The sequence below is a fragment of the Salvia splendens genome, chromosome 3 (genome assembly GCF_004379255.2).
Source record: "Salvia splendens isolate huo1 chromosome 3, SspV2, whole genome shotgun sequence".
Lineage (NCBI taxonomy): Eukaryota > Viridiplantae > Streptophyta > Magnoliopsida > Lamiales > Lamiaceae > Salvia > Salvia splendens.
Window position 1 is genome coordinate 32,165,043 of NC_056034.1, and position 13,346 is coordinate 32,178,388.

Below are 13,346 nucleotides of genomic sequence, written 5' to 3' on the forward strand. Positions count from 1 at the left end.
TTTGAATTATTCAACGTATTGCATTTACAAGTAAAATAGGTTGAAGTTGTGAATAGTGTCATTTATTAGTTGTGGCCCGGGTTGGAGCCTGCAGGGTTAAAGCAGTTGGGGCCTGGGCCGCAACTATAGGGGAATGATGACGTGGAGGGGACTTGGGGCCTGAAATGGGGATGGGGTTAATGATGCTCTAAGAGATGCAATACCCTTCCCTCGAGCACCTTGATCAGCTGATTTTTTTTATTTTTTTTTTGACATTTCAATTAGAATTATTGTAACTACGTCCTCATTGGAACACCAAGATTTTGCAATTTGCTGTAAAATACGTCAAATGCCTACTATCTTAAATGTAATCGGTATCACTTCTTGTACCTGTCAGGGAGTGAATGAAACAAAATGTTACCTCTTATTGAACTGTTATAACTTACCAAAAATTTCGATTATTCTTCTCTCAAATAAATAAACAAATCAAATGTACAGATCACACACTATTACTTTCCCGATACTGTAGGTTACCAGGTAACAAACTAACATTTAACATACAATGTTAAAAGCATTACACATATAATTGGAGAATTTTGGGTATAAAGAAACTATAAAAGAAAATAAAAAAGAAAGAAAATTTGTGGATCTGTGAATTGAGCAGGCTCGGCGGCTGTATGGCAAAATTTGTTATGTACATCTCGAGGGGTTCAGAGTTTGATTTCATACTATTATTCTCCGAAACCACCACCATTCACGGAGGAATCTACTAATAAAGTGTCATTTGGCATGAAAGAAGGAGGACGCATACTCACCGACTCTCCTGCAGGTTGCGTCCTATTTGGAGGGCTCATTGCATCATTTATGCTCCCTCCCCACGAAACAGTACGCCGTGAGTCTGACGCAAAGGAACTATCACTTGCCCCTTTGTTGTATATGTTATTCATGCTTCCAAATCTTGGCATGGGCGCCATGGGAGATGAGGGACGAGGCGAATAGAATGTCTCATTTGGAGGGGAGGAAGAAGCATCTTCGTAAGTAGTGAATGAAGTGTTTTGCTTTTGTTCTACATGCGTGTCAACAACTGGCTGCTCACCATGGGATACTGGTGCCGGAACAAAGAATTTTGGGTTGGCACCACCCGCAGGTTTTGCAGAAGGTACAGAAGGCGAGAACCCACTTACTGTATTCCCACCACCTCTGTTGAAAGTGTCAACATACCTGGCCATTGAAAGAGAGAACTAATCAGATTGAGCTCAGTACTTGATAGCTTCTCTTTCAAACAATTGCAACATTAGTTCTCTTGGTATCAGAAGAACGTTGCTACCTAGAAAGCAATGGTTCAATAGAATGCCCATGAGTTTTTGGGAATACTAGCAATACAACTCCGACATCCCAGAATAACAATAACATGGAAGATAAAAGCTGTGAGTGAAGCTAAATATAAGTTCAGTCCCAGATGCCTGAGCACCAAACAAGTCCTTACCTGAGCATTATTCTGCAGTTTTGTTCTGTTTCACGATGAAGTATAAAAGTAGTGGTAAGAATTTACCTAGAGCGAACACCCATCCTTCCACGTGCTGAGTACTGATTGGCTGTCGGAGGAAGTGGGGGCATTCCTGAACTGTTATCCATAGTGCTTGGGCTTATAAATTCTTGATTCCCATTGTTATGAGGAGGTTCACTTTGCAAGAAACTCTTTTCTGATGCTCCATTCTGAAAAACAGAAGCCTTGGGTGGTGGTGGAAGAGCTGCTTCAGGTGCAGGAGGTTCAACACCTTCCTCCACCCATCTCTTGAGTTTTTCATCATAATAAAACTTATTTGTATCACCCAATTTTGCCTAGGAAAAAGTGCAAATAGGGATCAACCAATCAATAAATGTATATTCACATTATAAAATAAATCCCAAGACATCTTTTGGGAACAGGGAGCTCATTCAATACCTGACGGCCTCGTGGTTTGAGTACTAAACCAACAGTCTTCTGAAATAGCTGAGATCCAAAACTAAAACGACCCAAGCGAGACGTATTGCCTGCAGCTGGTGCTTTGTCCTGTGTGCTAGCAGAACTAGTTTCTTTTGGTGGTTCAGCCTGACTCTACATGTCAAGAAAAGGTAAAATGACATTATTTGTAGAAACATGACATCATAAATCTATCTGAACAAGCCTCTACGGGAAAAATAACAAATATAAGGTTGAGAGAAACCTGCATTGGACTCCTTTTAAAGTCAGGTGCTGAAACACTTCTTGTGTGCATAGTCTTTTTGTTATCAGCTGCCCATTCATTTATAGGCTCCATAGATTGAGAAACTAATGAAGACATAGCCATTGTTGATTGACTACTTGATACTCTGGGTCCGGCGGACTGATAATTATTCTCATTACCATGAACTGCACCGCCTTGTGTTGGTATAGGGGGTGGCAGGCCCCCAACAACCCGATGTGCAGTGCTATCAAAAAGGTTTAGCAATTTACCGATAAATTCCTTGGGAGCTGAGTTTACAGAGAATCCTCCCTGCATCACAAGAAGTTCCGGTTCTAAGAATCTACCAAAATTTACTGATGTAAAGAAGAGGAAGCACAGACTACCTGTTGATGAGCTTTAATCCTTTCCTCAAGGGATGAAACTAAATTCCTCAGATTCTCCAGCTCCGGTGTTCGACCAGTTTTAAGCGATTTTAGTACCGCTTGACAGTACCTACATCAAAATCAAAATAATTTTTAGAAAACAAAGACAAAATTAATAAAACAAAGATATGGGCATTTAGGTATAAGATATAAATACTTCAGTGCATCGGTCGTCCTTCCAACTTCAGCCAACATGAGTGCATATACATACTTATAAGGTTGAAATGGAAGTAGGAAGAACTGAGAGTTCCCAAGTGTCTTTGAATACTCATATATCTCCGTTCTCTGATCAAATACACAAAGGTCAAACAAGCATTTGGGGCTAATATCAATATGCTAAACACAAATCGAGAACAAAACTATCATTTATTATGCTTCTGCAAGTGCCTAGAAGAAACAGTTTGCATGGCCTTGAGAAATTCTACCCACACGGAATAACTCAAACAGAAAAAAAAACTTCAAATTTGTTAACACTACAAATAGTTGACCTATATTGATATGTACATTCTTGGTGCATTAAAAAGAACCCCTGCTTTAAAGGGAAGTGCTAAAAGATAATACTACATACTCAACACCCAGCAACACAAATGTAAGAAAAGTGGAATTTTAAACTCCGATATTTGTACTTTTCAAATAGAACTCCAGCCAGGCTAATTTGAAAACTCAGGACCCTAGGTAGTAGGTTACATGTTGTCAAAGTTAAAGACTGCTCTGTCCAGTAATGGTGACTCAGGCAAACCTGAATTGCTTCTGGACTTGCGTACGTCCGTGGCATTTTCCAGTGATCTGCACCGATGAGACACAATCTTGCACTGTCTGAATACGGCTCAAAGCTAGCTTCCGCAACCAAATAGCATATATGAGCAGCAATTGTCTAAACAAAAGCAATTCCATGAGTTAGGAAGGATTGAAAGAACGTCCTAAAGTAAAAAAGGAATAGTTTGAGAGATGCTAGGCATACATCAGTTCTTTCCTTCCACAAACAATCACCAAGATGAATAAGCACAAGTTCGTCGTCCTTTGTTCTATTTGCAGTTATCACAGCCAAATTTTCTTCCCAGTCATCCAGCATGCAATTAGCTCCAAACTGGGTATTTGGAAATACAAAACAAAGGAGATATCGATTTTACCTTAATACGCTGCCAAAATCTAGGAAGATAAGAAACAGAGGGAAATAGATCAAATATCCAACTAGATCTTCTAGCAATTCATAACAGCACACTTTCAACCCTTAGAAATAAAAATATAGTAGCTAACAATTCCAAACTTATATCAAGTTATTCAAAGCATCTACTCCACACCTGTGTAGGTTGTTGAGGCACATTTACAGAACCAGCCATGTTGTTAACAGCTGTAGTATCTGCAGAAAAGACATCAGCTGGTTGGCCAGCAATGAGCAGGCACAATGTTCGCAAGGGTGATCCAGCCATTAATTGGCAAAGTGCCATTTGCTTGACAGTTTCACCATAGAACTGCATAGGGTTATTTCATCAAAATGTTATCATAAAGATACATAAATAGGACAAGAGAGGATTCTACTACCTCCGTCCCGCATTAACTGTCACATTTACTTTTCTGCACTCGTTTTGTAAAAATGATAATAAATAGTTAAAGTTGAGAAATAATAAAATAAGACAGAGAATAAAGTAGAAAAGAGTCTTCTTTACATTATTCTCTCTTTTACTTTACTATTTCTCCACTTTAACTATTTATTATTACTTTTACAAAACGAGTGCAGAAAAGTAAATGTGTCAGTTAATGTGGGACGGAGGTAGCAATTTTTATCAACTGGAAACAGGTTTGAGGTGCTTATGAACTAACTTGATCACTAAGTTGAGCAGCAAGAACAAGGGCAGGACCCCACAACTGTCCCTCCTGTGCACATTGTAAAGCCTCCTTCTTTCTTCCAGAAACCAGAAGATTTTGAACCTCGGCAGCAGTGGCCTGAAACAGAACTATATCTGTCATATATAGAACTATTGATTAATGAATTGTCATGCATTTGCATGGTAAGGGATTGAATACCTGCAACTGTCCTTCAGATGGAAGTTGCTGCAGGCATTGGGTAACATTGCCATACTGATTAAACTGTAAAGCATTTCTTTTAGCAGAAGCAAACAGTTTGGCAACTGCCGATTCTGGGGCATCGTTTTCCTGCTGGATAAAAACAATGAAAATACTGTCAAACAAACCGAGACAATGACATGCATCAATGCCCCAAATGTATAAGCAACTAATTACTGTAAATTTGTAATAGAACAAATGTTATAGAAGGACGTAACAAATAAATACCACCCAATTTGATTCAGTGGCTGTATAGAAACATAATGTTGATATCTTCAGTATACATAAGGCTTAGCCACCACAATAGTTTATTACAATTGACAGGTTATCCATGACCAACAGAGGTGATGAAAGAATAATTACAGAAATTACCATAGCTGACATGGTATTACCCACTACACTGCTAAGCTAAATGGTTTCTTAGGACAGGGCTTAAGATTTCATTTCTTTTTATGTTTAACTGGTTGAAATATATAACTATCCTGTTACATAAAAAAACAGACAAATCACTCCCCGAGAGAAATGTGAACATCATGAGAGCTACAACGTACATACAGCAGATATCATTGTCAAGCAGCTGCTACGAAGTATATTCATGGAATTAGTGAAAAAATTTCAGAGACTACCTCATTTCTGAAACAGAAATTGATGACATAAAGAAGCAAGGTTATGCATATAATTCTAAATAATCAAAAGCAAATCAATTCCTCGTTCACTAGTAATCTACCTTCATCACAGCATCCGTGCCATAAGGAGATCGAAGTTTTCCATAATACTGACAGGCTATTTTTAATAGTGACAGGAGCAGCCTCAATACTTCAGCCTTTCTGTAATCCATATCTGCAGGCTCAGAATTTGATAACCTTTCCTCAATCCATTTATTCAACTCCTTAGTGGCCACACTTCCACCAGTTAGAGGACCTGGAAGAGTGTGCTGGTAGAGAGCCTGGAAATAAGTACTTACACCCCTTCCATGGTTTACAGTATCAATGTTTCCAGTCAAAACTTCTGATAAGTTGAGAACAGATATTGAGCCGGCCAAAGGATTCTTCATATAAAATAAAATTTTATAAGCACACAATGCTAGGTCAGTTATTAATAGAACCTATGAGAATGGCAGACACATACCTGGCTCCCAAAATTCAAATTTTCATTAGAGCAGTTATGTTTCATCATAATGAGCTTGCCACCAAAACCAAAGGCAACTAAAGCATGAGCCGGACGACCAGCAGATGACCTTCCCAACGCTGGATTGTATGTCACTTGAGGATTCTGATTCTGTTGCTGAGAGAAGTTCAAGGGGTTTTGATTATAATAGTCATTTGAAAAGTATCTCTGGTCATTTTGCTTGACTTTGGAGTCATTGAAATGTTGACTGAAGTTTCCACCAACAAACTGGGAAGGCATGGAATAGTCGTTTTGATGCTGGCTTAGATTCTCATAATATTGGACATTACTTTGTTGACTTCCATGCAGACTTGAGTTCTGTTGGTTGTAGTTGTTGACTGATCCCAACCAATTCTGATCTGGGCTTTTGCTGCCAAAGCCTAGAGGATTGTAATTATTACCTTGATCATACAAACTGCTTGCCTTCAGAGTGTTGTTTTGAGAAAATGTATCAGTAGATGAATTATCATCCTTACTCATCTGATCGTGAACTTGTGCATTAGACTGCGCTGATTGGGTGTATGACTCCAAAGCCCGCCATTCTTGGGCAATAGTATCATAGTACCATCCAGGGTACTGAGGATCAAAGACCATATGAGCTGGGTAACCATTATTATAATTAGAAGCCTGATTCCAGTGTGCTGAAACCACACTGCTATCACCACCAACTTCTGACACCTTATTCCAGTTTGTCGTTTCCATGGCATCACTTGCCAGAGAGGTCTGATTCCAATTAGAAACAGTCTCAGTTATAGCGGCCTCTTCCCATGTAGAAGTTACATAAGAGTCGGCATTTCCTTGCACACTAGAAACACCATCATAGCCATCAATCTGATACCATTGTCCAGTATTGTGGTCGTACTTCCAACCTGGATATTGATTTTCCCAGTACAGGGTGCTATTCAAATCCTGCACAGATGAACTCTGATCTGCTTCAACACCACCATTCTGTGCATTATTGTACTGCCCGCAACTGTCTACATTACCCATATAATTGGATCCCTGTACATCATTTCCAATGGCATCCTGTGTCCCATTCTTTGAAGTAACCCCTGATGTGTTGCTAAATGCATCAATGGGACGGTCCCCTTCAAATTCAGTGAAAAAGTCTGAGTATGATCCAAAGGCATTACTATCCTTCTGAACCAAATCCTCCTCCAAGGAACCCCAAGCAACTTCTTTCACTCCAGTAGCTTCTAATCCGCTACTAGTCTCGCTCAGCATTGGCATGTCAGAGACACCCACATTATTAGTATTACCAGTATCAGCATTGTGCGAAACATTAGCACCGTCATCTTCATTTCCCACTTTTTGTACCAAGTTACTAAATTCAAATGAATCAGCTGATACTAAAGGAATTCCCTTTTCATCCCATGTTTCCACTTTGCTAATCTGTTCAACAGTCTCCCCTTTTGCACTTAAATCATCAACTGCGCTAAGATCACTACTGGAGACCTGTTCAACATTGACCTCACCATGATCTTCAAGCTCATTGATACTCAAATTGGCAAAAGCATTAGCCTCATCTGATTCATTCCCGTCCGTGAAGGCATGATGGCCCCCAGATTCCGGCGATGTGGTGGCTTTAAAATCCACATCGTCGTCGTCATTCACTAATTTATCGAAAAAATCTTCGTCTGTATTATCCTCCACCGAAAATGGAGGATTCGAAGCCATCCAATCAGACCTAACCTTAATTGATCCGAGCTAGCTAATAAAGCGTAATTCCACAGAACACAACCCGAACCAATCCAAATCGAACAGGATCCGGGGTTTTACCACTCCATCAACACGTGACGGAAATTCTGCAAAATTGTGAATCAATTCAACACACACGACCTAAAAAAATACAGAATTGGTGCAGAAAAGTTTGGACTTACAGATCAAAAATGAAAATTGAGGAAACGGAAGGAATCGCCTATACATACATACATACATACATGCCGTTAAACGTTTATATCTAGAGAGAGTGTGTGTGTGTTTGTGTCTGTAAACTCAGAAGAGAAGAGAAGAGAAGAGAAGAGATTGGCTCTATTCCGATCCCCACCGAAAACATCATTTATTTTACCCCTAAATTATATAAACACAGCTTTTTTTGGCAGCGAATATATTTTGATTGAGAAATGTTTTAGAGACATAATGGTAATGCCATTATGAGGTTAAAATAGTAATTTGGTATTATATTATATGTATTATTAAATCTATGTTTTACATAAATACTATTTTACCCTTATAGTTATAAAACGTGTATTTCTTTTTAATTAAGGAATGTGAGTGTTTTAATGAGATTTGTTAAATTAAGTGTCTTGCATTTAATTACATTTCAAACATTTTTATTTCATTAGTTGTCAAGTTCCCTCTCCTCTTCTCTAATTATATGCCTATCAATATATTATCACTTTCTTCTTCTTCAATTATAATTCTTTTATTAATGAATTATAATTTTCTTCTTCTCCAAATATAATTCTCTATCAACAAAATATCTCTTTTCCAATTTTCTCAATATTGATTTTCTATAGTAATTAAAAAAAATTATTTACATCAATTTATCACATACAGATTACGCATTTGATAAACTCCCTTTGCTTTGTCTCTTCCCAAATTAAAATTCTTTATGTAAATTAAAAATCCGATTTGATCTATTCATTTCCCTCTGTAGCTTCTACTGCAAATTTCTAAATATGATTCCCATAAACAAATTTTGTCATATTTGATTCTCAATTATAATTTTTTTTATAACAATAAAAAAACTCATTCACATAATTTGTATCTCATAGTACAATTTATAATATGCATGATCAATTCTCTTTGTATTATTTTTTCTTAATTAAAATTTTCTGTATAAATTACAATACTCCTAATCTAGTCATTTTCCTATGTAGCTTCTAGAGCAGTTTTTAATAATTACTATTATTTTGTCCAACTTATAATAACTTGATTCTAAATTTTTTGAGTGCACGTTCGAAACTCTACCATAAAACTAATCACATGTTGTTAACCCATTTATTTAATATTTTAAGTTATATAGTTAATATATTTGCTTTTCTTTAAATAATAGAGCTTTTAGCTCAATTCATAAAATTATGAAACAAATTAAAATTTGATGTACGATATGTTAATACTAATTGAGTTTACAGTTTCAATTTATGAATTTCATAATTTTTACTCATTTGAATTCTTTGCTTTCCGAAACTATAATTTCTTTAAATTCTCAACTTTTTGGAATGTTACAGTCATACCTGATAAAAAAAATAATGACATGTTCTTGACTCATCTATTTAATATTTAATAAATGAATTAATATTTTTTGTTATAAAATATTAGAATTCTTAGCTCAGTTCAATATAACATGCAACACATTTATATTTGATATATGATTTATTAATTCTAAATGAGTTTACAATTTTGATTTTAAGAATTCATAATTTTGATTCTTATTATTTACGTTCCAAAATTTTAATATCTTTAAATGTCTAGTTTTTTGGAACATTACAATTGGACATCAATCAAAAAATATAATCACATGATCTTAACTTGTGTATTTAATATCTTAAAAATATTAGTTAACAGTTTTCATTTATTTATAAAATAGCGTTATTGGCTCAATTCATATGATGCAACTAAAAATTGATAGTATATGATTTATTAATACTAATTGAATTTACGGTTTTAAGTTTACGAATTTCATAATTTTATATTTAATTCTTTACTTTCCAAAATATTAAATTCTATAAAGTCTTGATTTTGGAACGTTACGGCGAACCTCTACCAAAAAATTGTCACATATAATTTTAACTCATTTATTAAATATTTTAAAGCTTTATAGTTTATATTTACTCTTTTTATAAAATATAGTAGTACTACAGTCTTAGCTTAATTCATCATGCAATAAATTATAATTTGATATATGATACTTAGTATATTAATAATAATTGAATTCACACTTTTAATTATAAGAATTTTCTAATTTTGATTTTAATTTTTAGTTTTTATATTTTTAGTTTTTAATTCTTAAAATTTAAAAAAAGGAGAAAGATTGTAGTATACAAAATTGTAGAATAGTACATACTAAAAAAATACGAATAAAAATATAAAGAGAAAATGAAAAAATATGTAGTTACATTAATTAGATACCACTTTAATTTATCATATTAATTGAAATTTTCTTCACATTAAAATTCCCTAAATTAGAATCATCCATAATTACTTTATAAAGGATATATTAGTCAAGATATAAATTATACTTATGGAAAAATGCCATAGGGGTATTATGGCATGGATACATTATGTCTCTAAATCACTACTCATTTTGATTTTTCAACTTGTATTAACTTCTTATTCTAATTTTAGTTTGTCTTCTTTTTTCACTTTAGAACTTTGTTTAGTTTGGTTAATAGAGTATGCTACTACAAGTTAGTTGTGTACATTTAAGTTTATAAGCAATTGTTTTTTACGTAACAAGGAAAGTAAACTAAGGAAAATGAGATCCTAACTATATTTTGCCATTTCCAACAAAATCCTAGCGAATATTAGGAAAAATTCTATTTTTGGTAATGCATGTTAATGGAATTCCGTTTTAATGAAGGGTTTTAGTCGTATTCCGACTGAGGGAGTGACGCATAACCCTTATGCGTCGTTAATAGAGAGACGCATAACCATCATGCGTCTTTCCCTAGCGACGCATAACAATTATGCGTCTTTCGCTAGCGACGCATAACACTTATGCATCTTTCAGTAGCGACGCATAACCCTTGTGCGTCTTTGCCTAGAGACGCATAACACTTATGCGTCTTCGATCGGGTTTTAAAACAAGCATAAGGCTTCGCACATAGCAGAAGCAGCGAAGCAGGAGCAGCGAACGAACAGGCGTCTAGGGTCGACAATTTCCGACGAATCCCAGTAATTTCCGGCGAATTTCCCTCATTTTCGAACATATTCTGGTAATTGTTCTTCAATTTGGCTACATACATCCTTTATTGCTTAATTTGTGTAGGTTTTCCGTAATTTAGTAAAATTAGGGTTTATGATGAAATTGATGGATTTTTGCTCGATTTTTGTTATTTTGTTGCCTATTTGTGTATTTCATATGCATATAATTTAATGGGTAGAAGTAAGTGATTAAGTTTTTGTAATTGCGCCCCTTTTCTTGCCTATTTGAATCTTGATTATGTCTCCAAATTGGAATATAGCTTGCCGTTGTCAATTGAAGTTGCAATTTAGTTAGATTGTTGAGTTTTTATAAAAAAAATTTAATCTTAGGTGAATGTTTTGAAGTAGATGGCATTTGCAAGTTCCCAACAGTTATGTTATGGACCTGAGGATCCATCATTACTATTTCATCAAAACGAACACATTTCAGCCTCATTGTTGGCAAATGGCACAGCAAATGTGTTGAGAGTTCGTAGGACGGAAAGTAAGGTTTGGGCAGTGCCAATACATGAAAATGTGAAGTATTGGCTTGATGTATGGGGTTTCAAAGGCGTGGTGGAATGTGGAAGGCCGATGAGGATGGACAACGAGCTTATAACTGCCGTGATCGAGCGCTGGAGGCCTGAGACACACTGTTTCCACCTACCAGTTGGAGAAGTGACCGTAACCTTACAGGATGTGCAAAGTCTGTGGGGTTTGAGAGCAGACAGTCGTGTTTTCACTGGCCGTGACTACCCTATGAAGATTGGCCCAGCAAGTGTCGAGATGTCTTGGGATGGATACCTGACGCAGAAACAGAAACGAAGCAGGGTGGTTTGTTGATGACATCTCTGATCCACCAAGCGACGATACCTTTGGGTGATGGGCTGCATGAGTATGCATACATCCAAAGAGCACGTATACATGCTCTGATCTTGTTAGGGGGGCTTATTATACCGGACACCACAGGGTGCAAGGTCCCCTTTATGTGGTTAAATGCCTTTGACGATCCGGAAGAAGTGGCTAATATCAGTTGGGGTAGTGCTGCTTTAGCCTTTCTGTATCATTATTTGTGCGAGGCTTCTGTAGGCAGGCAGAAAAGAGATGTGGGTGGACCTATGGTTCTTTTGCAGCTGTGGGCGTGGGAAAGAATGTCTACATTGAGGCCAGCCTTCTTGATATCGCATATGCACACGTCGTATACCCCGTGTGGAGCCAAGTAATGTATTTTTTACATTAACTCATCGCATCACAGATCATTGCTACCAATTCAGAATAGGAAACACATGAATTTAATATGATGGAGCTCCTCGCACGAGGTGGCTCATAACCAATACCCATATGTGGTAGTTGAACTACTCTACCACCCCAATACAAACTCACAAATACTTGCATGATTTCTGCATCAAAAACATTTAAAACAACAACAATTATGGACATTTTTCCTACAAGCCCTAATTTAATAAATTGGGTAAAACTAACAAATGAAAGCAAAATAAACATGAATAATGATGAATGTAGCTTAATTGATGAACAAATTACCGGATCTTATGGAGATAACGTTGGAAATCGCCGGAAACCCGAGAGAGGAATTGAAAGTGTATTATGTGCGCTGCTTCTGCCTTCTGTGTTAAAAGCTGACTGAAAGACGCACAACCCTTATGCGTCTTTCGTTAATGACGCATAAGGGTTATGCGCCATTAACGAAAGAAGCATAAGGGTTGTGCGTTTCATTAATAACGACGCATAATTCTTATGCGTCACTCCTCAATTCGGAATAAATCTAATCTCCTTCATTAAAATGGAATTCCATTAATGGGCTATAACAAAAATAGAAAGAACTCTGAATATTACAGAAATTGGCAAAATATTACTCATGTAAATAGCTTAAACACAATCAAACTAACTTAAAAAGTTTAAAAGAGTAAAAGCATCAAATGCATAAAAACAAGAACTAAAACAATCGAAGAGAAGTTTGAGTTCAAAAGGCATGATCACTTACCTAAAACATAAACATATCAATATTTCTATAAGCAATGAAACAACTCAAATTATATATTGTTTGGAAATCACAAGGATGAGAAATAGGACAAGGCATGCATGGTGTTAGGTAATAATATCGGAAATTATTCCTAGCACGCTCGCAATAGAATTGATCAGATCTCAAACTCTGATTGTTTAGGTTGTTGCTGACAATGTAGAAGCTTCGAACAGGGCTGTCGGCGTTAGACACCACAACAATGGAATTCGGAACCCTTTCTTCATGAGGAGGGTGATAATACGTTGGTTGCATCATGCACCTCGTCGGGTATGTGTACTCATTCTCATCATTTTCGCCAACTTGGTACATGAACTCTGCCCTATTAAGGACTCCTTTTATCCTCTTTTCTTGCTCAAACCATCCTCGCATAGCCTTATCCATGTCTCATTTTACGCCTTAAAACAAAGCAACCTTCTCACAACAAACTCAAGAGAAAAGAAAAGACAGACTCTACATAACTAAGTGAAAAAAGGCAAAAGACAAAACTAACCGCAAAGACTCGAGCAAGAAAATAACCCCAAGCACATGAAAAGTACTCAGCTCTCGAGTAATTTAAAA

General features: G+C 36.3%; 1 protein-coding gene across 2 annotated transcripts; it reads right to left on the minus strand.

Moving 5' to 3' along the window:
• Positions 1-421: 421 nt before the first annotated feature.
• Positions 422-7,918, minus strand: LOC121795683 (protein transport protein SEC16B homolog). 2 transcript variants are annotated; one of them, XM_042194248.1, is made up of 14 exons: positions 7,720-7,918; positions 5,801-7,644; positions 5,400-5,720; positions 4,634-4,762; positions 4,430-4,552; positions 3,910-4,080; positions 3,570-3,695; positions 3,348-3,482; positions 2,766-2,893; positions 2,570-2,678; positions 2,187-2,495; positions 1,925-2,077; positions 1,532-1,821; positions 422-1,200 (listed from the first exon to the last, which is right to left on the minus strand). In XM_042194248.1, the coding sequence occupies exons 2-14, from the start codon at positions 7,514-7,516 to the stop codon at positions 711-713; spliced, it is 4,200 nt and encodes a 1,399-aa protein (XP_042050182.1). In that variant the 5' UTR covers positions 7,517-7,644; positions 7,720-7,918; the 3' UTR covers positions 422-710. The 2 variants fall into 2 exon arrangements, with proteins under 2 accessions (XP_042050182.1, XP_042050181.1); XM_042194247.1 differs by having other exon boundaries at positions 4,634-4,765.
• Positions 7,919-13,346: the final 5,428 nt, after the last annotated feature.

Coding starts and splice junctions, on each gene's coding strand:
- LOC121795683 (XM_042194247.1), bottom strand. CDS start 7,516: ATGGCTTCGAATCCTCCATTTTCGGTGGAGGATAATACAGACGAAGAT. Junction 4,766..5,399: donor GCACGGATGCTGTGATGAAG/GTAGATTACTAG, acceptor GTTTTTATCCAG/CAGGAAAACGATGCCCCAGA. Junction 2,894..3,347: donor CAAGTCCAGAAGCAATTCAG/GTTTGCCTGAGT, acceptor GTATTTGATCAG/AGAACGGAGATATATGAGTA.